This window comes from Schistocerca serialis, chromosome 8, assembly GCF_023864345.2.
Source record: "Schistocerca serialis cubense isolate TAMUIC-IGC-003099 chromosome 8, iqSchSeri2.2, whole genome shotgun sequence".
NCBI classification, from domain to species: Eukaryota; Metazoa; Arthropoda; class Insecta; order Orthoptera; family Acrididae; genus Schistocerca; species Schistocerca serialis.
In genome coordinates, this window is record NC_064645.1 from 386,952,709 (window position 1) to 386,978,841 (window position 26,133).

At 44.3% G+C, this 26,133-nt stretch overlaps 1 protein-coding gene across 1 annotated transcript in view; it reads left to right on the plus strand.

Annotated features, from left to right (window-relative positions):
• LOC126417028 (CD151 antigen-like) overlaps nt 1–26,133 on the plus strand; it is a 212,838-nt gene that overhangs the window by 122,397 nt on the left and 64,308 nt on the right. The window contains exon 3 of the mRNA XM_050084919.1: nt 25,798–25,923. Coding sequence (XP_049940876.1) covers nt 25,798–25,923 — 126 coding nt within the window. The remainder of the gene's footprint in view (nt 1–25,797; nt 25,924–26,133) is intronic.

Below are 26,133 nucleotides of genomic sequence, written 5' to 3' on the forward strand. Positions count from 1 at the left end.
GATCGCAGCGACGCACGGATGCACGCCAAGACCGTAGGATCCTACGCAGTGCCGTAGGGGACCGCACCGCCACTTCCCAGCAAATTAGGGACACTGTTGCTCCTGGGGTATCGGCGAGGACCATTCGCAACCGTCTCCATGAAGCTGGGCTACGGTCCCGCACACCGTTAGGCCGTCTTCCGCTCACGCCCCAACATCGTGCAGCCCGCCTCCAGTGGTGTCGCGACAGGCGTGAATGGAGGGACGAATGGAGACGTGTCGTCTTCAGCGATGAGAGTCGCTTCTGCCTTGGTGCCAATGATGGTCGTATGCGTGTTTGGCGCCGTGCAGGTGAGCGCCACAATCTGGACTGCATACGACCGAGGCACACAGAGCCAACACCCGGCATCATGGTGTGGGGAGTGATCTCCTACACTGGCCGTACACCACTGGTGATCGTCGAGGGAACACTGAATAGTGCACGGTACATCCAAACCGTCATCGAACCCATCGTTCTACCATTCCTAGACCGGCAAGGGAACTTGATGTTCCAACAGGACAATGCACGTCCACATGTATCCCGTGCCACCCAACGTGCTCTAGAAGGTGTAAGTCAACTACCCTGGCCAGCAAGATCTCCGGATCTGTCCCCCATTGAGCATGTTTGGGACTGGATGAAGCGTCGTCTCACGCGGTCTGCACGTCCAGCACGAACGCTGGTCCAACTGAGGCGCCAGATGGAAATGGCATGGCAAGCCGTTCCACAGGACTACATCCAGCATCTCTACGATCGTCTCCATGGGAGAATAGCAGCCTGCATTGCTGCGAAAGGTGGATATACACTGTACTAGTGCCGACATTGTGCATGCTCTGTTGCCTATGTCTATGTGCCTGTGGTTCTGTCAGTGTGATCATGTGATGTATCTGACCCCAGGAATGTGTCAATAAAGTTTCCCCTTCCTGGGACAATGAATTCACGGTGTTCTTATTTCTTTATTTGTGTGTGAGGAATGTTTCCTGAAAGTTTGGCCGTACCTTTTTGTAACACCCTCTATAAGGCCAGAGCGAAATGCATTGAGGACCACGTGAAACGCATGCAGCTCTGCGAAACCGAGAAGTGACACTGCTTTACGCAGAGTACTGAGCAGGTGACGCAACTGAAGGTCGTTATTCGCCACCTGCCGTTGAAGATGGAACCGGCGTTCTTACAGCGGCAGCTGGAGGAGATCGGCTTCCAGACCCACCACATCGGCCTGATGCCGTCACCCAGGACTCACAGGGACATACCCTTGTTTCTAGTGGTCTAGGTGGACAACGTTGACAACCGGAAAATTTTTCAAGTTGACAATATTGCTGACTTCGATGTAAAAGTCGAGGAGGAGGAGGATGTTAGTGTTTAACGTCCCGTCGACAACGAGGTCATTAGAGACGGAGCGCAAGCTCGGGTGAGGGAAGGATGGGGGAAGGAAATCGGCCGTGCCCTTTCAAAGGAACCATCCCGGCATTTGCCTGTTGCGATTTAGGGAAATCACGGAAAACCTAAATCAGGATGACCGGAGACGGGATTGAACCGTCGTCCTCCCGAATGCGAGTGTAAAAGTCGAACCGCTCCGTGCGAATGGCAGGAGAGCCCAGTGCTTCAACTGCCAGCGCATGGAGATAGCCTGAGCACCGCTGCAAGTGCGCCGAGGTGCACCAGTCGCGGGACAGCCCGAAGAAGAAGGAAGACCAGCCGAAGTGCTAAAACTGCAACGGAGACGACGTCGCCTGTTACTGAAGATGAGCCGCATTCAAGCGCGGGAAGCGCGCCATCCGCGTAAACCCGAGTCGCAGCTTTGCGAACGTCGGCGCGAATTCCAGCCGTCTGCCCCCTCCCCCCCCCCCTCCCACCCCCTCCATAGACCAGCGGACCCGCAGGGGGGGCCGCACGGCACCGCAGTCGTCGTAACTGCCTTCGTCCGCAGTACCGCCTGCAGTCGAGGGAGTCGGCTTGCCGGCACTCGCAGCTGTCAGGCGGGTTGCCGCCAGCACAAGGCGTTCCCAATACGCCGCTCCGCTGCCGACCACGGGAAACGTCGCGACGGAGTCAAACCTTTCCGAAACAGCGAAGGAAATTGCCACCGAGCTGGCCGCGCTTCTGCGGTCCCTCAACCAGCTGATGACTCAGCTACCGGTGCTCGTGAGAGCAGTGACGGCGGCCTTCCAGGCCACCGCCGGGAAAAGCCAGCCTTAAAAATGGATAACGACCATACTTATGGGTTAACCATTTTCATGTTCAAAGCTAGGAGCCTCCATCCCCAGAAGGGCGAATTTCGCCAAATCCTACGGAACGAGGCGGTCGACATCTGCCATGTGCAGGAGGCCTTCCTCAAACCCGGGGTCGACGTGCGAGCAGCAAATTTTTCCTGCTACTGGGATGACAGAGCCACCCACGGGGACGGCACTGCCTTCTACGTGAAGAAGCGACTGCGCCACCACCGAGTCCAGCCGCCGGCGCTTAATGCGCTGGAGGCCACAGGAGTGGCCGTCAACACCACCGCCGGAAAGATTCTTTTCGTGTCGGGATACCGGTAGCCCGGCAGACCGCTAGACGAAGCGGACTTCGCCGCCCTGCTGTCGTTTGAGGGCCAGCTTTCATTGCCGGTAACTTCAGTGCTAAACTCACCGAATGGAACTCGCGAACTGTCAACCGCAGCGGGCACCGCCTCTCCTGCGCCGTTCACCCTTGCGCGCGATCTCCCTGGGGCCGTTTGACCCCACTATTTTCCCTGTACGGGGACAACCTGACGTGCTAGATATCGCTCTTCTCAAGGCCATTGGAAAATTCGCGACTGCCGAGACGCGAAATGTCCTGTCCTCACACGACGTACCAGTGATTTTTGGCCTCGAAGTAGGAGCTTCTAGTCCAGAGAGCCATCCGAGCTATCGCAGGCTGTACACCGACCGCTCTTGGACGAAAACTCTCGAGCTTCTCAAGGATGCGCCAAGCGCCACGGAAGTAGGGATAGACGCCGCCCTACCATTCTTCACCCGAAAAATACTCCGAGCAGCAGATGAAGCCACGCCGAGACATTCCCAAGAGCCACGACACTCCTCGCGTCAGCTACAGCGCCATATTTTGGCTGCGATCACAGAGAAGAACCGATTGTTTCGTGAATGGCAGCTCACTTACCAACTAGACACGAAGCGCCACTTAACCGCATGAGTCGAGAAATTTAGGCAGCAGTCGAGCAACACCGGAAGCAGGAATGGACAGACCTCGTGTCTACGCTCAATCCTGAGGACGGCGGTGCATGGAGGTGGTAAAATCCTTCCTAGCCGTGAATACCTCCCTTACATGTCTGGAACGAATTCGCCACCGTCCCGGACGTGAAAGCCAGCGCTCTGGCTGACGCGTTCGCAGCGAACTTCACACCGGTGGACGACGTAACCGACGAGGAAAACATACGGCGGGTCCACGAGCAAATATCAACCTTCCGAGCCGATATCGGAGGATGAAGTTGCTGTACAGCTTCACTCGCTGAATCCCAAGAAGGCTGGAGGCAGCGTCACAAACCTCCTGCTGAAGAGCCTTCCGCCAGGATTACACCGGCAACTTGCTGATGTTTTCAACGAGATTCTCCGATCAGGTGTCTACCCCTCTGCATGTAAACAAGCGGAGGACTTGGCCATTCTGAAATCCGGCAAGGACCCACGCCATGCATGCAACTACCGACCCATCAGCCTGCTCCCATCCCTCTCCAAGGTTTTCGAGAGGCTGGACGCGGGAAGACTGATGCAACACGTTACCCAGGAGGGTATAATCCCGGACGAACATTTCGGGTTCCGAGAAGAACACGCAACTTCCCACCAGCTCCTGTGAGTGGTAGAGCACTGGAAACAAGGTAATACCTTGGGGCAGTGTTCCTCGGTATCTCCCAAACGTTTGACTCCATGTGGCACGACGTTCTCGAGTTGAAACTTTTTAAACATGGCATACCGACGTCCGACGTGACGCTACTACGGTCATACCTGTCAGAACGAGCATTTCACGCGAGGGCCGACGACGGTACGTCCACACATCTGCCGCCAGGGCTTCCGCCAGTCGAAGTCCTGGGAGAACCTATACCATAGAGCGTGACGGCGAAATCCCTCGCGACTACCCTAGATCGCAGGCTCATCTGGGAGCATCACATTCTTGATGTCAAATGGAGAACAATAAGACGCCTTCACGCCCTCCATCCGCTGCTAAACCCGCAGTTGCCATTGCAATCGCAACACGGCATCACACTATACCTAACCTTGGTTCACCCACTGTTAGAGTATGCGGCCGTGGTCTGGGGGAAAGCCGGAGATGCTCACACTGTGACTCTGTAGCGGATTCAGAATCACTCCCTGAAGACTGCCATGCATCCTCCGAGGCGCTATTCCACGGGCCAGCTCCACGAGGACATCGGGATCGTGCCGCTCCGCAACAGGATCCGCGCCATCGCCAGGAGGCTCTACGAGGCAGCAGGCCATTCCGGCAACCGGCTCGTACGAGGGGTGGGCCAACAACCACACCGCAGGCCAGTCACGCGTTGGCCTAACCTGTTAAGGGATTAAGTTTTACTAATCGCCCTGCAGAGTGTGTTTACTTTGTCTACAGGTACCCACCAGCAAGGACGAACCAGAAGCCAGATAATATATTCTGTCCCCCCCTAGCAACTACAGGAATGACATTTCTGTCTAAACTGCACCATCTCGAGCCAAGGACCCGACTCGTCATAAAGCGTCAGCGTCAGGAATGTTGGGGTACTGGTGCTTGACCTGACCTCCAGTCCTCATAACGACGGCGTCGCCGTGATGTCGGATCGTCTCGTGTCGGTGTAGAATTGTCGAATAGATTTTATGCCAGTTCTTCCATGTCTAAGCAGCTTGTTTCGTATCTACCGTTCTGATCATTTGTGTAGGTGTGTATCCCGAAAGTACCTGTACGGTTCAATATATGGTTTTTATAACGGCGGAGGGGGGGGGGGGGGGGGGGGGGGGAGGGGTTGAGCGCACTGTACGTCTCGGTGCAATATGCAATACGTAGGTTCCTGTGAACGAAAACTCGTCTTTCTCCGTGTCTAACTGGTGAATCTGCCCGCAAACATCTTATGTATACCTAGGCTGCCGTGCAAACTCTGTCACTGTTGGTGTTGGGATCTGAAGTGTTGTCGGGCTTAAGAGCACCTCCGGCATCCTTAACAGTTCCCCGTAGACCATTTGAGCTAGCGAACATTGTAAATCCTCCTTGATCGCCGTGTGCAGGGCAAGCAATAACAGCAGAAGCGCCTCCGTCCATTTAGATGAGGAACACATCAGTGCAGCCTTTAGTGTACGATACAGCCTTTCCAGCAACCTGTTACTCTCAGGGTGACAGTTGGTAGTGCGGGGGTTCTGGCAGCGTAACTGCAGGATTTACGCAAAAAGCTGTGATTCGAACCGTCACCTGCGATCCGTTGTAGTTGAGTGAAGAGTACCAAATCTCGAAAAACATGTATTCATTACAGCTTTATCTACTGTCTCTGCTGAGATGTCTGGTACAGGAGTAGCTTCTCGCCATCTCGTGAACTGCTCTGTATCTATAACCAGATAACTAAGGCCATCCGAATATGGTAATGGTCCCACGATATTCACTGTACGTGGGAAAATCTGATTATGGTATTGGAAACTGCGTAAAAGGTGTAAAGGCGTGTCGACTAACTTTGCTGCTTTGGCACTCGAGGCATGAGCGTGCCTAAGTTCTGTAGTCCCATGTCTACTCCAGACCACACCACTTTGCTTGGCACTGAATTTGCCGTAGCACGTATGCCTGGGTTGGCCTAATTATGTATTTAGTGGTTTAAAAACTCTACATCTAAATACTGCGGGAATGTGGGGTGGTTGTACTACTCTCGAGGTATCGCACCAAATGCTTGTTTATCACCACATGGTGCAGGAATTGGTCGTAGCCATAGGGCTGTATGTTCACATGTGAGAAAGCCATTTAGTACTGTATCATCTCGCTGATTTACCGCTATCTTCGCCCACGGAACTCCTCGTAGACTAGCGCAGTTCCGTGACATACAATCGGCGACGATATTGTCCTTAACGGAAATGCGCCGCACATCGGTTATATGTTGTGTTATATGTATGCTCTGGCTGTCTGCATTGTCGCGGCGACCCGTGATCTGTGGCACGATGGAAGAAAGACGTTAGTGGTTTGTGAAATGCCTGCTGTCTAGCGATGGCCGAAAGTGTTCCACGGTAGCGTACACTGCTAACAGCTCGCGATCAATGGCGCTCCATTTCCTTTGCTGCGGCGTGAGATTACGTGAATAAAAGGCGAGAGGTTGCTGAGCCGATGGATGGCTCGTGTTCGTGCCATCTCTTATTTAACATCCTGTTTTTGACGTACTGCCACCTAGTTATGTTAGTTTCAATTACTTGCGTCACTGAGTTGCTGCTTTGCCTGCCCGTGAGCGGCAGCAGCAGCGCTTACCGATATAAGCCCTGCCGTATTATCTTTGCTGGACTGCTATTACTTCCCGGTCGTCGTATATCGACCAGTCACTTAGAAGGCGCCAGCAGTGAGTTGGGACCTGGTACTGTTTGAGTTGGCCCGCCGAAGTGGCCGAGTCGTTCTAGGCGCTTCAGTCTGGAACCGCGCGACCGCTACGGTCGCAGGTTCGAATACTGACTCGGGCATAGATGTGTGTGATGTCCTTAGATTAGTTAGATTTAAGTAATTCTACGTTCTAGGGGACTGATGACCTAAGATGTTAAGTCCCATAGTGCTCAGAGCCATTTGAACCAAGTGTTAGAGTTGGCGCGCGGCACAAGTTCAGTCGGGGCGCAGCAGCAGTGAGGTCCGGACCGCTATGACTCGCCCGACGGTTGCCGACACATATGACTGGAGTGGGGACGACTTCGGTTGGTTGTCGGTCGGTCGTGTTGCCAGACGACGTGTATCTGGCCGGCGATCGCTTATGGGTTGGCTGTGTGTGCCGACTCGTGATTCCTCCCTGTTATTGTACAGGCACTGCCGTTAGCATTGTCTAGTTCTTTGTGCAAGTGTTCGTGAAAGTGGTAGTTTGTGTGATTTTGACTGACAAGTTATTTTAAATGTTGTCGGCGTACTGGGTCTGAGTAGTCGGTCGGCTGGTGTGGATCAGCCAGGAAATCTCCGCGCGGTGCAGTGGGCCGGCCCCGCTGGCGGTCTCTACGCAGTGTCGGAGTGTGTGGGAGCTGTTCCGATTACTACGAGGTTCGCGGCTCATCGACCCAGGACATCAAAGTTGAGTGGTGATTTAATTACCGAAGCCAGTCTGTTGACATTATGCCGTTGGTTTTCATGGTTGGCTGTTGGTGAGTATTCCCGTGAGCAACAGCGAGTGTTCGAGTTAGCAAAAGTTTGGCCACCATCCGGTGGAGTTTATCTGTATTTTGGTTATTTGAAGTCCAAGTACACCAGCGGAATTTTCTGCCTTGTGGCCGTTAGCGTTCCGGTTACCTGCCCTGGCCGCTGGGAGTGTCCTTTCCTCACCGTGTTGTTGCTGTCCAACACGTGTGTGTAGTTTTGACAGCTTATGCATACTTGGTGGTAGGCGGCTACGCCTTTTAAGTTTTGGCTTTGGAGTTCCTTGTCTACTGGTCGGGTGCAAAGCAATTCGTCTTGTCGGTGTGTCCGTTGGCTGTCTCTTGGTTAGGTTGCCGGCGGATCGGATATAGTCGGGCCGACTACCTGTCTCCCCTAAGCGAACGTTAATATTTAAAGTGCAGACCGACCCCCGGAAACTTCTGAGATCCGCTGGCTGAACAGCCTTTTTTTATTGGTGTTTGATTGTGTATTTTAAAGGCTCATAGCCGATGGTTTGTATTTGTGTGGTTTTAGCTGGGTTTTAAATAATGGGCCTTCAGCCATTTTAAAATCGAAAGCTCCTTACTTGTCAAGTCTCGCATTGTTTGGGCCTTCAGCCTCGTTTAAAATTTTTTTCTGGATAAAGCTTTGGCCCTTCTGCGTTTTGAAAATTTATTGTAGTTGTGTTTTTTAATCATGGGCCTTCAGCCGTCTTAAAATTTAAATTCCTTACTTCTTAAATCTTAGATTGTTTGGGCCTTCTGGCTTTGAAAATTTACTGTAGTTGTGTTTTTAAATCATGTGCCTTTTAGCCATTTTAAAATTAAGGTTCCTTACTTGTCGAGTCTTAGATTGTTTGGGCCTTCAACCTCATTTGAAATATTATTTAAGGATAAAACCTTGGGCTTTCTGTCTTTTTTAAAAATTATTGTAGTTGTGTTTTTAATTCATGGGCCTTCAGCCATTTTAAAAATTAAAGAGGTTGTGCCCTTAAACCATAACATTGTGTGACATATTCAGTCGATATTTAAGTTCGGAAATTTGCGCTGAAATTTTTGGCCAACTAAATAAAGTTATATGTGTTCGAGTGTAACTGACAGCCGCTCATTTTTGGCCCCTTTCCACAATTCCAACTTCCTGTTCTGTCCTGCGGATTTAACCAGGCGTTTTAGTTCCCATTTGTTGCAACGTTGTTCCTATGGCATTTTGATTAGCGTCCACCACGATCGTCATTCTGTCGTTTGCGTCAAACAACGCTCGACTGCGAGAAATGCGTTTTCGCTTGCGTCCAGCGTACTTTCCGGTTGCCGGCCATGTGCCTGCCCACGAGCAATGCTGTGAGCGGTTCCTGCTGCCTTGTCAGCCCTGGAAGGTATCGATACAAGATCTTCATACATAAAAATCTACGTAATCTCTTGCACGCGGGGGTCACCAGTTTGGTGGTTACTTTCTTCGAGTTACGATAAGCTAGAATAACACGACATGAGATATTTTAGTATGCTACTTTATTCAACACACTAGTAACATCGAAACAACCAAGGAATAAACAGCAAAAACCATTCATCAAATATACAAATTCCTTGATGCTAAACGTACTACTCTCACTTCTTTGGTTGCTAGTGTGCGGCGAAATACTAATTTCGGCACAAGATTTTTTTATGTTTTTCCTTCGGCAGCAGTGGCACCCCGGCGTTCTCTGCCGGCCGGTGTAGTTGCCATACTCTCGTTACTCACGAACTCTAGTGTGAGATACCGTCACCTCCGCCAGCACATCCGGATACTGCATGGTTCATTAAGAAATTACCTTCTGCGACGTATTTTTACAAACATTACCACACGGCATTTCCCGCACTTGCAACTTCTTTTGCTCATTCAGCAATAATAATTGATAAATTCTTTTATCTTTAGGATGTACTCGAGAGTTAAAGTAGCATAGGAGAATCGTCACATTTTTATTAGGTGAGTACATCAGAGAAGACACAGATAATGCAAAGAGCAGCAAGTCCTGCCACGGGTTCTCTTAATGAGCACCACGCTTGTCACGGAGATGGTCATCCTACTCCAGGAGCAAACGGTAGAAGAAAGAAGAGGGTTATCGTCGAAATTGCGACAACGCGTGTTCTAAGAGGAGTTAAACAACGTATTACTTCCCCCGCCACGTATCTCACCAAATTTCCATGACAGCAAAATGAGAGAAAATCGACGTCACACGAGACCTGCCAAGGAGTCATTCTGCCTACGCACCATTCGTTGGCACTGGAGAGCGTGGAAAGGGGGAAAATAATGATGATACCAGAAGAGAAATCCCCTTTGCTGCACTCCGTATAACGTCAAGCGGAGTTCTGATTCCATTGCATGTCAGGCTCAACTATTCTTGCTTCCTCAAGTGGCGCCGGCCGTAGTGGCCGTGCGGTTATAGGCGCTACAGTCTGGAACTGAGCGACTGCTACGGTCGCAGGTTCGAATCCTGCCTCGGGCATGGATGTGTGTGATGTCCTTAGGTTAGTTAGGTTTAATTAGTTCTGAGTTCTAGGCGACTGATGACCTCGGAAGTTAAGTCGCATAGTGCTCAGAGTCATTTGAACCATTTTTGAACCCTTAAGTGGCTACGTAATGTTTTTTTCCTATTGTAGTGACAGAAATACACTGGAAGGCGTGAGGCTTGTTGACAAACTCAAAATAGTACACCTGTCTATACTCCACACGTTACGTTAAGGTGTGTGGCGTAGGTTCCTTCTGATAGCACTATCTTCCCCTCTCCCCCTTCCCTTGCTAAACTCCCGACTGGTGTGCAGGGAGAGCGATTGTTGATAAATATCTGAATGGTCTCCAGTTTCTCTAATTTTCTTCTTGTGATCACTTGCATAGACATATGTGGGAGGAAGTAATATTACTTTAAAATGAACATGAACAGTCTCGACTTAACAAAACCACTGTTCTCCAAGAGAAATGTTCCCAAAAGTTAAGTAAGTAATACGTTTCCCGGCTCTTCACAAAACTTACACTTTAGGAATTGCACGCGCGGCGTCTCCCGTCCGAGGTTCGAATCCTCCCTCGGGCATGGGTGTGAGTGTCGTCCTTAGCGTAAGTTAGTTACATTAAGTAGTGTGTAAGCTTAGGGACCGATGACCTCAGCAGTTTGGTTCCATAAGACCTTACCACAAATTTCCAATTTTAGGAATTGCACGGAAGGGTAAGGCAGGTGAAGGTAGGGTAAAGTTAGGGTTGCCATATCTAACAGGGATCACGTCGGGACACTCCGAAACGGGGGTTTAGAAATGAACTACAAAAAATAATTAAAATAATTACTCTTTATTGAGAACGCAATTACGTCGAACGTATTGCGGCAGAAGTAGTTGGTGCACCATATTTATCGGAAGATTTCACCTTTTTCATCAAGTCTTTTCCTCTTTTACGTGTTTATAAAACTACATTCAAGTCAGCCTGTAGTTAAACTTGAACTATAAGACTGATTCCACAGTCCCTGGCAGCAGTTGATTTCTTTCATCAGTCCACTGGGCCGACATCAGCGAAAATACTCTTTCCACAGTGGCGTTGTGTGCGAGAATACATAACAAATACTCGCATAACTTTAATAGTTGGCATTTGTGTTAAAGATTTCCGGTTTCCTTAAAAAAGTAAATAACGTTTCTTCCACGGAGAGTTTAGACTTTCGTTCTTCCGAGTCACAATTAGTTTCTAAAAAGCTCTTCAGATACATATATTCCTGAATACAATCGTCGCCTGAAATCTTCACACCATATTTAGTCGAATATATAATAATGTTTTCAATCATCATTCAATCTGGGGTTTCAGATAGCATCATACATTCAAATACTTCATATTTATGAAAGTAATCAATTGCCGCGGTATAGAAAACCAGTGTCTCAGACAGAAGTTTGACTGCAGAACCATGAAACACATTTCACTGATCGGACTACTGGAAAAAATCTTAAATTTTAGATGACCTCTCTTCGGCGTCAAAAAGTTGTTTTAATGGAAGCCAAAGCTTAAGAATTCTCTCAACTGCTGGCATTAACGACAGCCATCTCTTAGAAGAGTCTGATGATTGACATCAACGTATAAGTAGGGCTCGTTTAGCTTCTGTGTTCTTATCGTGTATGTTGAAAAATAATTAAATATTTTCATGGCGATTATTTCATTATCGACAGTTAAAGACTCAGCAGCCCTTGGTATGGCATTGCGGAGAGTATGGGGAGGGCATCCAATTCCTTCACATATTTTTCCTAGTTCTTCTCCAATTTGGTAAAACACATTCCGCTGGAAGCATCGATGAAGGCCTCCGAAGTTGTTACTGTCTGCACAAAAGGCGGCTAATTTATCTAATGGAATACGGAGTTTTGAAAGCGTCTAAGCAAAACTTTGCAGTTATCTCCGATGTTTCGTTATTCAGCGAATCAAACTTCAACAACTTCTGTTGGAGTCTGCCAGTTTCAGTAAAGTATTGAACAGTTAAAGGAAATAGTTGTTTTGTAAACAAAAACGCCTTCTCTTACTACACTGTATTTTATTTGTTCCAGACCCGTTTCACGTTTTCTCTCTTTACGGCATCATTAGTGGGATCTATAATGATACAGTTTTGTTTTGATATGTAGTATTTGCAGATTAGAAAACAGTTCACGTCTCGTTTTTTATATAAATGATTACTTACAGTTCATCGCATATCCTCTCATCTGGTCACATGCTGGAGGTAGCACTACAGCTCTATTTCCGAAACATAAGCATGTTTTTATGTTCCTAATTTTTCTTTTTCCACTTTTCAATTTGTTTGCACTTGCACTTGTAGTTGTGATGCACTATGAGCTTTCTGTCACTGATTATATATATTTGATGGAAAACTGTGATTTCAAGACGTAACTACTTTCAGTTCATGAAGTGAGTTATGATTCTCTTAAGGAACATCTCGTTCTTCACAGATTGCGAGGCGGTCTTTCTGGTCTTGACTCATGAGCCATGGGACGAACTTAACGGCAAACACGGTGCATTCCAAGACGCTGTGTCAGGATTTCATGACTTGATCCAACAAAAATGTTACATTCTTCTGCAATCTCTCGGACAGTCGGTCTTCGATTGGCGCGCATAATTTTCTTGACGTTCCTGACATTAGCGTCGTCGGTAGACGTCGAAGCGCGTCCTGAACGAGGGTCATCTTCAACTTCCGTCCAGCCCTTTTTAAAGCATGTGAACAATTCGCAACATCGAGTGCGGCTTAAGCACTGATCGCCGTAGGCTTCCTGCATTATTTGGTGTGTTTCTGTAAAGGTTTTCTTGCGTTTCATGCAAAATTTAATGCAGATGTGTTGTTCCACTAACTCTGCCATCTCGAAATTCGCAACCTGTGCGACACTACGTTCTTGTTAATTCAGTACTGAACAATAACTTACGGACATACAACAATGAAACTTCGGGGAGTTACACGTTAAATACAGGCGTGTGCAGGGATGTCAACCGCATTTCGTTCCAACACACCACTGACGCGTAATTACGAATGTTCCGGAATTGTTTGAACACGCTTCGTACATTACATTTATTTATGTTTAGGGGTATCTGCTAGTCTCTGCACCAATCGTCTATTCTCTATAGGGCTTCCCACATTTCACTGTAGTCTTTTGATGTTACGCTCTTCCTACAGGCTACATTATCATCAATAGATTCATGGAGCCTCCGTATTACAAAATATTATGTTGTCATAACTACCGATCGCTGCGCCACGGCTCAGTTTGCTGGAGGAACGAATGCATTATTTAGTTCGTATTTATTGCCGTTAGATGTTGGTTGTCTTTTTTGTTACCGTCTTCTGTTGCGAAATGGTTACTCCGGAGCAGAAACCAATTTTTGCTCTCGAGACTACGATTTGTAATTCTGTGATTACACTGCAAACACGTTTCATCTTGCGGTACCAAACTGATGCTTCGCACATGGCATCGACAGTCCGTAGAAACAGAATGCGTATGTAAAGGGAATAGTCCTGGCGGCTCCCGTGTTTCCTGCGAAGATGTCACGAGGTCAACTCGCTCTCCAGCGTAGTCCTACAAAATCAACTCGTCGTGCCAGACAAGTGTTATAACTGGCTACAACAACAATATGGTGTGTTTTGTGAGGACGGTTGGTTATAAAACCGCACGAGCTACAGCTGTCACAGGCTCGACGTCATAACGACTGACTCAGCCGTTGGCATTTTCTGAAGAGCTTCAGAATGCTATAATAATGACAACTATAATTCACAAAGCATCATGTCCAGTGATAAAGCGACATTTCACCTTAATGGAAAAGTAAACAAACACAGTGTTCGAATTTTGGGCCTACAGAACCCCCATCACACACTGAACATCTACGAAGTACACGCAGTGTGTTTAGTTCGATGTCCCACTCATCAGTTTATGGCCCATTCTTCTTTGACGGAAACGCGTTTAACGGTCTTCAGAATCGAGCTCTGAGTTAAAAGTGATTGTTTCTCGGGCTGAACGAGGGTAACGTCATTTTCCAACAAGACAGGGCACCACGTCACTGAAGTCAAATGGCTGCATATCTGAATGAAACTCCACCTCTGTTAGATTGGTTTTCAAAAAGCTGTTGGCTTAGCATTCTCCGATGGTCTCCACGGTCATAATATTTGATGCTCTGTGACCTTCTTGTGGTGTTTTATTAAGGGCGACATTTTTGTCCAACACTGCTACAGAGCCTACAAGAGCTGAAGAACAGTACCCATACTGCCATAACACAGGTGACAATGGATATGCTTACTCGACTGTGGGAGAAATTCGAGTATCGATGTGATATTGTTCGTGACATTTTGACCATCTGTAATTTAAACTTGAGAGACTCGTAAATATGTGTCCCAAGCCTCACATTTGTGTGTCTTACAATTTAATAAATATATGCGTTCGAAATCTGTGTATTCTTTTTGAAACACCCTGTACAATGTAAACAGTAGTGGCACTATAACTCTCCCTTGAGGCACTCCCGAGATTACCCCACATTTGCCTATTTCTTTTCGTTAAGAACGACGTGTTGTTTCAGTCTGCTGGAAAGTTTGTAATTTAATCAAAAATCGGCTCCGATACTCAGTGAGCTCCTGAGTTTTTCACTAAACGATCGTGTAGAATTGCACACACAGCATTCCGGAAACCAAAGAACACTGTATGAAATTAGGCGCCGTTGTGTACAGATTTCATAGACCATACAGCGGGCTATGTTTCACGAGATTTCAGATTGTCGAACCAGTGTTGATTTTACAGAGGAAATATTTATTCTCCGAAAACAGTAAAATGCATGAGAATAAGGCACGATCCACAATTCTGTCACAGATTTACAGTATGGTACTAAAATCATTTGTCGAACTACCCTTCTGAAAACTGGGAATAGCATGCACTGTTCTGCAAACAGTAAAGAGCAGTGTGGCCAGAATGTGCGGGGGACAACAAAACAGCAGCACGGCATACTGATCACGCGCGTGACCTGTACATCTGCGATTTTGTTGCGTTCTGCATTCACATATCGGAAAACTTTTGATACCGATGTAATTTTTTACTGCTTCCGTTGTGTTTGTGTACGTTATAACAAACTCAAAACAATAACACTGATTTAATGTAAGCCCGTCGGCTACCGAGTTGCTTCAGTATTGTAAAACAGTTCCAAATAATCTGACTCCATTCCAATTAGCGCGATGTCGCAGTTTCGCTCCCGTGAACTTCTGCTGTCGCACTTGCTGCAGAACATGACGAAAAATGTTCGCTCTGACTCCGTAGATGATATATTAGTCAAAGTCAAAAACTAAAGGCAATTTTTTAAAAAAAGTCACTTTGTATTGGGAGAATGACACTGCAAATAACAGAAATTCTCTACATCGCAGGTCACCAAAATTTCTTTCCGTAGCGGGCCGTATCATCATTCTCTACAATATTCACATGCCAGAACGAAAGCTCTCAAATAAAAAGACGAAGAACAAAGCTTAGCGTTCCTTGGTCATCATAGGTTGTAAGAGGTCCGAGCAGATGTAATTTCGATGTATTGCTCGTGCGCTGCCTGCGATATGCAAGGTATAAGAGAATCGCTGACCAGAGAGCAGTGCTGACTCAGTAGGAACTGTGTAGCTGTAGGAATAAGTTGTTGCTAGTCTGCGCTAGTCTGTGTTTGGTCTGGAGTCTGCTCTGGTCTGGTCTGGTGTATCATGTTGGCTGGGCCGGTCGCGGTGCAGCGATGCCGGAGCCTGAGTATTATTGTATAAGGTGAAAAGCAGCCTCGCGCATGTCTAGTAATGTTATGTGAACTCCCATGTAAATCTTTTAAAAATGTCCTAATAATAATCTTTGTCATATAAAATAATTCCTAACAAGCATTCATTTCAATTTAAAGAATTTAATAATTTCTCCAATCCATGATCATTCCGATTGTTGCAAAAGAAAAAGCAGTTACTTTCTTTCATAAATAACAAATGTATAGGCCAGCACTGCACAGAGCTGCGCCGGAAAAAGCTATTGTAAGAGCAGATAGTTGCCGACTTTATCGAGGTGAGAATTTTTGCTTTTTTATTCAGAATGATCTTACAGGGCCATGACGCAGCACTGCTGTCGTCCAAATTTTACCAGGTTACTGAATTTATTTTTTATTACGAGGTTTAGGAATTTTTCTGTTTCGAGCTTACATTAAATGAGAAAAGAATTTTGTGGGTACATTAAATGGGAACCAGTTTTGTTCTGAGGTTACACTAAATTAGAATCACATTCATTAGTCATATTTAATTTAATTTTAATTTTTCTGTGGGGAGGTTACACTTGGCGACAACCGGCCAGGATCGTATTTCTTTGTGAATCTCTGATAAGTGGTCATATATCTGCTCTTATTTACTTCAATGTAGTTTGCATCTGGCGCAACGCATTTACTAATTTGTCACTCTTTCTTTCACAGATCATCGGCAATTTATTGCTCTTTGTTGTAATTGTGTTCGTTACATTTTTTGCTTTGTCTTTGTTTCATTTGTGCTTAATTTTGATTTGTGAAAAATGCCGCGAAAAACTGTTAACAGTACATCGCGGTGTGCACTGAGTGAAATAGCCGATTCGAATAATTTGACCGATAATACTAGCGACACTCAGTGTCTTAATGATAATCCTCCATTTACAGACAATCAGTGCGTACCGACCACTAGTAATGATTCTAATGCTAATGAGGAGCAAACAAATTCAATTGTGTTCTCTGTTAATTTAACGACAATTGATGACGCGGCACGTTCTGTTACAATGAACGCTGCCTAGTTTCGCACACCTGATTTGCAAAATTTACATAGTGAACATATAATTATTTCTAACGAAGGTGAACAATATACTCAAAATATGTCAGTTTTGCTTGATTCCAATTTAGTGACCAATAGTGCAGATCTGATTAGCAAACCTTTTCAAGAATCAGAGAATGTCCAAATGGTTACACAAAACGCGACAAAAGCAGATACAGCATCACACAGCACAGAGAATACAGTAGCTAATTTTGGCATGGATCGAGTTATAGCATTAATGCTACAACTTAATGAAAATTTCAAACAGTCGAAAAAAGAGCAAGACGACAATTTCAAACAACAAATTAATGAATCAAACAAACAACTTAGTGAAAATCTCAAACAACAACTTAATGAAAATAATGAAAATCTCAAACAACAACTTAATGAAAAACTTGACAATAATTCCAAACAGTCGAATGAAAAACAAGACAACAATTTCAAACAGCTTGGTGAACAGATTACAGCCGTTGCCGTGCAATGTCATGATACTAAAGAACAATTACGTGAGGAAATTAAGGCTTGTGCTAGGAACAGTAGTGAAGAAATTAGATCTGTGGCACAAGAATTAAATAATACACATGCAGCTACAACTAAATTACTTAGAGACAAAATTAGTGCAGTCTCTGAACAATGTTCTGAAAAAGCAACACAGTTACGCGACGAGTTTAAATTAATGTCAGCAGAACTTTCACACAGTCTGGATGCGAAAGTCGATAAGAAATTTGAAAAACAGAACAGCCAAACTGACGAACGTTTTAAAGTGAAAGAAATGAAAAAATGTTTCAGTCACTAACACGTCACAGCATACGCCACATTCCGAACATTTGTCATACTCACACAGCCAGTGTAACTTAGGTAATTTACAGAGACTACGTGACTTAGAATGCGAACAGACACAGACTAGCGCAGACTAGCAACAACTTACTGCTACAGCTACACAGTTTCTACTGAGTCAACACTGCTCTCTGGTCAGCGATTCTCTTATACCTTGCATATCGCAGGCAGCGCATGAGCAATACATCGAAATTACATCTGCTCGGACATCTTACAAGGTGAGTGGCATGCAATGCACAAAAAACAAGGACAGCCAATATATTTATTTACTGAAAAAGTTACCAAAGAACGTGACGTTCCCAATCATTTTTCTCGGAAAATCAAAGTTAACGTCTTTGGGAACTGTAGCACAAAACTCTTTTGACCAGTGAAAATTAGGAAAGTTTTCTTCCAGCTGTGGTTTAAAGAATGACATCTTTTTCCGAATTCCATTGGTGCGTCTTTAGAGATTACAGACGACGCTATCGTTTCCTTGATGTTTCAGGTACAATTCATTCATGTGGGATGTGATGTGGCCAAAAACGACAATTTTGACAGCAAGGTACGGTCTGATATCTATGGGACAGCTCTATTTTTTTTCGGTGATAAAAATTTCTATATCGTTTCGGAGCTTGTAAAAACTAAATAGGACTTTTCCGCAACTGAGCCACCTCACTCTTGCGTGAAAAGCCAAGTCGCAGAATTCAGAATTAGCTTCTTCAAGCAAAGCCTGTAATCGACGGTGATTGCTTGTCCCCATGTGAAGTTCCCAGCAGAAAAAAATTGTTTCAGTACACGAGAGATATCTAAGTCCTTCTCACAGATTGCTTGCTGATGTATGACGCAACGTCCGTACAGTGCGTCCGGAATATGACAATCATCCAACTGAGTCCTAATTATTGAAAAAGTAAATTTATTTTCCTTTTTTAGGGCCAGCAGCGTAATATAATTCTGATAACGAGATGGTTCCTGGAACAAATGCACCAAAATAGCTGCTTATAATAACAAATCTTTATTTACGACAGACTGTTTCGGCATTTATCGTCATTGACAAGTACTTGCGAGTACAATTTTTGGTGACTATTTGTGTAAATGTCAGTTTCACTTATATTAAAGTGAGTATATTGTACTGACGTCTAGACTGATGTTGAAACATAGTCGGTAATTAACTTAAAAGACATGTTCTGCAATATGAATGCGCTGTTCCGTCTCTGACAATGATAGAATTCAGATTGCGAACAAACAAAAAGAAATAAGAACAAAAAAAGCTAATTACTTCTCCGACGAATTTTAAAGAAATCAGTTGTCAACCATCTGACTGTAAGATTTAATATATCCTCTAACGTCTCCTAACAACTGACCTGCAATGCTCTTGCGCGCAACAGACAGTTTACCTCGTCTTCGAGCTGCAACTGCGTGATCAGTAACATGCTAATATATTTCATAAAGGAATACTGCGATCCATGGAGAGTGCAATCCATCGACTAATTTCAGCAATTGATGCCATACTTTTATGTATAAATATTGAATGATCGGGAGGGGTTTGGTCAACTAACCTTAAACGACGTAAAGAAAAATGAAAGAAACCAATAAAAATTTCTAATTTACTATACTCAGAAAATTTCTGATTTAAATGCTGACAAGCTTTAAGCAGACTTTTAATTATTGCACAATGTCGATAGTCAATAAACACATTTCTGGCGATAGCAAAGATACGAATATTACTGTGAGTGTATCCACACAGAAATCTGACAAAATCCCTCCAGTGCCCAAGCAACCAACAACTACGTGCAGCGAAAAGGCAAATTACCAAAAACTCCCCAGTTAATACCAAAGTCTCCTCCGGCGCTACCAGCACGACCACGGAAGGTTGCGACCTCCCATGTCGCGCGGCTTCTCTCCGCCGTACCCTTCGTCCGACCACTTCCGACCCTCCCGCTATAACTTGTCGTTCGCTACTACTCGCGATAATAATGTCTGCGACTCAGAGTTTGTGTATCCATACAGCAGAATCATAGACGTCCAACTTTCAATGTCACGCCCATACTCGTCGTTAGCGAACTGTTTTATAACTCCTTTAATAAAGTGGTAAATGAAATAAATTCTGTATGCTAGTTTAATATTACTTTGTGCACTTTAAAAATCGAAACCATGCTGCTGATACGATCGAAAATACACTGTAGATTCTGGATAGGATTCTGAAAAGTTTGCAGTGAACATTCTTGAAGAAATGTAAATCTGTATACGTATGAGAAAATACCCACAAGAAATATTAAAAGAGTGTACAGAGTTTAGACACAAGTACTACCTCAAGGACTTTATTGAACTTTTAGAACACAAAAATGGTTAATTCGGAAGTAAGATATGCAATAACCAAAGACAAGCGTAATAAATTTTAGTTCATAAAATGACATCGGTGTTCATCGCATAATCTTTGTAAACATTCTTTCTTTTGCTACTGCCTTTATCCCGCATTGTGCGCAGGGTCGGCAGGGTTAGGTACGGATTTGGCATGGTTAATAGAAGGGATGAGGGGATGCCCTTCCTGCTACCACGCCATACCCCTCGGGATGGAAGTAGTGTACCCCAGCTGTCTGCGTCTAGTGTAAATCGTGAAAGAGTGTGAATGTGTTTCAAATGTCTGCGAGTCGTGTAACTGAGTCGGGATGTGGAGCCCAGCCTGGTATTCACCTAGCAAGATGTGGAAAACCGCCTAAAAACCACATCCAGTCTTGCCGGCACAACGGCCGTCGTCGTTAATTCGATCCGGGGCCGGCGCGCCTACCCGAGTCCAGGAAGCAGCGCGTTAGCGCTTTCGGCTACCCTGGCGGTAATATTTGTAAATGTATAAAGGGCTTATTTCAATAGTGGTACAAGTCCATTTTTGTTCATTCTGAGATACAGAGTCCTAAAGTTAAAAGAGCGCTGAAAAATGTGCAGTTGAGATACCAGAAATATTCAAGTACATATACTTGAATATACCAGAAATATTCAAGTACATATACTTGAATATTTCTGATGTCTCAACTGCACATTTTTCAGCGCTCTTTTAACTTTATGACTCTGTATTTCAGAATTCACAAAAATGGACTTGTACCACTATTGAAATAAGCCTTTCAGAAGGCGTCGTAAGAGTGGATCTGTTAGACTATCGTCACACCGTAACTAACGTTTTATTTTCAACGTATTACGTCATTTACCATCTTATTAAAACAGTGACAGTCCGCTAACATAGTAACATTGACGTGATATTAGTCTAAAGCTGTGTACAATATAGCCACTTTAATATAAATGAGATTCCCATTATTCACGTTCTCACCAAAACTGTATTCGCAGGTACTTGGGAAACAGACTATCTTAAATAAAGGTTTGTTATTATAAGGAGCTATTTCGGTGCATCTATTCTAATAAAGCAAATTTAAGGCACACAGCAGCCAAGAGGTCTCCACACGTGTGAAGATCGCCTGATATTCTAAACGAAATATTTAATTTTAAACTGTGTCACAAAGTCTGGTTTTCCATTCGTTTTATCAAGGAAATCGAGTATTGTCGACGGGATGGGTGAACTGACTCGCGGGCCGTATCCGGCCTGCGGGCAGCAGTTTGGTGACCCCTGCTCTACATAATCGCCCTCCACCCCTACGTCCTCTGTCCATCTCTTCCGAAACTTGTTAATCCCGCCCCGGCAACAGCTCTGTCACGTCGTACACATCCGTCTCGTACAGTCTCCGCAATACTAGCATCCGAGAAAACGTGGATTCACATAGGTGTACCTTCATCGGACCAAAAAGGTGAAAATCACGTGGAACAAGTCCTCCAGCGACTCAAGTCTAAGGTGTTCAGTGCACTGGTGTATTTCCTCACCTTCACGAGGCAGAGCATAGTCCTGAATCAAAAATCACGCCTTTTGAATCTTCCATCTCCTTTTCCTTCCATTTTCGGGCTTCAGATTCCGTAGCAGCTCACAGTAACTGGTTATAAGAGTCTAATGAATCGGCAGTGGTCCTTTGACGTCGAAAACGGTGTCAATATAAAACTTCCCTGCAGAAGCTTGGAGTTGCGGTAAGTACAGACCGATGTATCCGCACCGCCTACTCCATGGTTCAAAGCGATGGATCCAAGTCTCATCACGTCTTCTTCTCATAATACGAAACGCCCTGAATGGTCCAAACATTCATACTGGTGCATGTCTGTCTGTTGAGGGTATGTCTGACTTCTGACGTGATGTAAAGATACGTGTGGATAATGACAGAGTACTGAAAGACCAGAGTCGAAACAAGGCCCCGGGAGTAGACAACATTCCATTAGAACTACTGATGGCCTCGGGAGAGCCAGTCATGACAAAACTCTACCATCTGGTGAGCACGATGTATGAGACAGAAGAAATACCCTCAGACTTCAAGAAGAATATAATAATTCCAATCCCAAAGAAAGTAGGTGTTGACAGATGTGAAAATTACAGAGCTATCAGTTTAATAAGTCACAGCTGCAAAATACTAACGCGAATTCTTTACAGACGAATGGAAAAACTGGTAGAAGCCGACCTCGGGGAAGATCATTTTGGATTCCGTAGAAATGTTGGGACACGTGAGGCAATACTAACCTTACGACTTATCTTAGAAGAAAGATTAACAAAAGGCAAACCTACGTTTCTAGCATTTGTAGACTTAGAGAAAGCTTTTGACAATGTTAACTGGAATACTGTTTCAAATTCTGAAGGTGGCAGGGGTAAAATACAGGGAGCGAAAGGCTATTTACAATTTGTACAGAAAACAGGTGGCAGTTATAAGAGTCGAGGGGCATGAAAGGGAAGCAGTGGTTGGGAAAGGAGTGAGACAGGGTTGTAGCCTCTCCCCGATGTTATTCAATCTGTATATTGAGCAAGCAGTAACGGAAACAAAAGAAAAATTCGGAGTAGGTATTAAAATTCATGGACAAGAAGCAAAAACTTTGAGGTTCGCCGATGACATTGTAATTCTGTCAGAGACAGCAAAGGACTTGGAAGAGCAGTTGAACGGAATGGACAGTGTCTTGAAAGGAGGATATAAGATGAACATCAACAAAAGCAAAACGAGGATAATGGAATGTAGTCAAATTAAGTCGGGTGATGCTGAGGGAATTAGATTAGGAAATGAGACACTTAAAGTAGTAAAGGAGTTTTGCTATTTAGGGAGTAAAATAACTGATGATGGTCGAAGTAGAGAGGATATAAAATGTAGACTGGCAATGGAAAGGAAAGCGTTTCTCAAGAAGAGAAATTTGTTAACATCGAGTATAGATTTAAGTGTCAGGAAGTCGTTTCTGAAAGTATTTGTATGGAGTGTAGCCATGTATGGAAGTGAAACATGGACGATAACTAGTTTGGACAAGAAGAGAATAGAAGCTTTCGAAATGTGGTGCTACAGAAGAATGCTGAAGATAAGGTGGGTAGATCACGTAACTAATGAGGAGGTATTGAATAGGATTGGGGAGAAGAGAAGTTTGTGGCACAACTTGACTAGAAGAAGGGATCGGTTGGTAGGACATGTATTAAGGCATCAAGGGATCACAAATTTAGCATTGGAGGGCACCGTGGAGGGTAAAAATCGTAGAGGGAGACCAAGAGATGAATACACTAAGCAGATTCAGAAGGATGTAGGTTGCAGTAGGTACTGGGAGATGAAGAATCTTGCACAGGATAGAGTAGCATGGAGAGCTGCATCAAACCAGTCTCAGGACTGAAGACCACAACAACAACAACAAGAGTACAATTGTCCGAAATCACTATGCATGTACCTATTTGCTAGACCAATAAGCGGTACTTAACACACGAGAACAACAGCAAAAGTCAAGGCGCGTCACTGTTTAGTCACTGCAGTCAAACTATGGAGCAAAAAAGAAAAAAAAATGACCTTTACTTGTTAAGGCGAAATGCCTCTCCGACCATGTTAGGTAGTTTGGATTCTAATGGTTAAAATATTCTGCAACCACGCAGATACATATCAGTGACATTCGGCGATTGTTTTGTGGATCACTTCTGATACACTTCTTGTAGATGCGTGTGACCTGTACTTTCTTTCGACTGTTGGCAACAGATTTTTGTTTCGCGGGAGTTATGGTGTATTATGTACGGAATGTAGTACGGATTACATCGGTCCGTCGGACCCTTTCAGTTTTAGAAACGTCAGCTGTTTTTCATCATCGTTGAAACTAAATTAATGGAATTAAATTGGGACAATACTCCTGGACTTTACTTTATCAAGGAACATTTGGAAATGGAGTTCAGCTTTTCTGCCTATGCTTTGCTTCCCTCATTTTCGTTCCTGCGTCATACTTGAGCATCTGGACACAAACATTAGTACCACTGACAAACTTTACATATGACCACAATGTCTTTTAATTTTGTAAAAGGTCTCCCGATAAGAGTCTCTTATGGAAATCGGTTAAGACTTCACGCACTGCCCTTTTGACAGCCAAAGGCGTTTCATTTAGCGTCCCTACTTTGCTTTATGTTGCAGTTGTCCACAATAAATTGTTTGGCGGACGGATATATATACCTGAACGTTCGTTCTTACAGTGGAGGTAAAAACATCCAGATTAGATTTAGATTATATTGGACGTACTGTTAAAAAGGAAACTACTTCCTAATGTCCTGCAAAATTATATTTATTTGGTCACGAACCGGCTTTCCGCTCTTCAGGCCATTTTCAGCTGACAATTAAATGTCAGAAACACAGATACAGATGATGTGCAACTTACACAGACATAATTTGTAAAAACAAAGACGACAGTGTGTTTACAAAGGAAAGCATTCGATTTTTGTCCCATAAGAATAATTACATTAACCAAAAAAGTGGTAAAGAAAGTTTTTATGTGGAAGTAGGATGAATTTACATTTTCAATCTAGAATTTGCAACCAACCCTTAGTTTAAAAAAGGGCAAAAGGAAGATTAAATCTGATCATTTAATAGTAGTCTGGTATTTTGTGTCACACGTTTGTTGATTTCCAGTATTTCTAAGTGGGTCATCTGTCTGATTTTCTGAACAGAATGTAAAACTTCACATTCTACATCATGTGAATGGTTTTCTGCTAAAATATGACAAGCAGAGGTTCAGTCTTTCTCCCTTAATCTGTAGGTTGTCCCATGTTCACGTAGCCTAATTCTCATAAGGTTATTATTACACAATGTTAATATTATTAAAATTTTCTGCCAACTACCAACGAATAATTTATTTAACGTTATTAAATATACGTTTCCTTCCACTAGATACTTAGTGAAAAGATCCTCCAGGATACAGAACTTGTCAGAAAAACAAAAATACACAATAAATATTTACAACGAAAAATAACTACACTAATGTACCTCCCTCAGATCGCAAGTGAAAGTCCTTAGGTATTTGTAACAAACTAAAAAATCTTAAACTTATTTTCATATAAAAGGTAATAAATAACTTGTCATAAAGTATACAAGACGGGTTGCTGACACTACTGCTTCGACGGGAAGATGATCCAGACCAATCGAAACGTGTAATTTAATTAAACATGTACAACTGAGACGGAACAATAAATGAAAATTATCTTCAGCAGAAAAATCGTTTTACAACACTGATTTAAATGCTCGCATTACTGCACTGACATTGTACAGAAGTTAGATCGTACTGATAATTGCATTATTTTATGTTATTAGTAACATATCTACTAAGAAATTCATCAGTAAAGCAGAGGAAATTGATCGTCGCTAAATCCTTTACGCTCCTCTTAATGTGAATTTTATTAGTATTTAAACATTTTTATAGCTGACAATTTATTGAAAATGTGTTTTTCTCGGTAATGGACATGTTTGTAGATCCAAATTGGTGACTTTAACTGTTTCTGAAGATTATTCTTATTTCTAGTATTGGCTCCATGCGTTAATCTGAATGAATTGGAAAACAGATTTTAATGACAGATTTCATCGAGCAATAAATATATTAGGAAGCACCAGATAGGGTCCCTAGTTCCTTAAACAGGCTTCCGCAGGATGTACTTTAGTTCCGACCACAAATGATTCTTATTACACTTTTTGAACACGGAAAACTATAGCTTGGATTGTTGAGTTACCCCAAAAAATAATCCTGTATGACATTATGGAATGAAAGTAAGTGTAATTGCAACCTTTTTATTTTTATGTCACGTAAGCCTGACAACATTCGCATTGCAAGTAGAGACTTGTTTAGTGGGTTCAGCGGTACAGCGGTATGCTTCTCACAGTTTAATTCCATATCGACCTGCAATCCAGGAAAGTAACGTTGTTAAATTCTTCTATGTATTTGCCAGCGTACTGAATACGTACGACGCCCGCCTTCCGCTTGCAACGTTAACAAACCGTGCTTGCCTGCCTTCCAGTTCCACTGCTGCGGTATCCGGGCCGACAGCGACTACCTGCACACGCGGTGGAAGAACGAGAGCGCCTCCGCCAACAGCTACAGGAGGAATGTCCCCCTCACCTGCTGCGCGCTCGCCATCGCTGATGTGAGTAGCCTGCTGCACCGCAGACCACGGAAAACCTTACGTAGCGCTATAGTATATTGCATATTTCGATAAAGCAGATTACATATATGTCAGGAAACGGTCTTTGGAGGAAATAGCTTTCATAATTTTTTGGTTGGTTGGTTGGTTGGTTGGTTTGGGGAAGGAGACCAGACAGCGTGGTCATCGGTCTCATGGGATTAGGGAAGGATG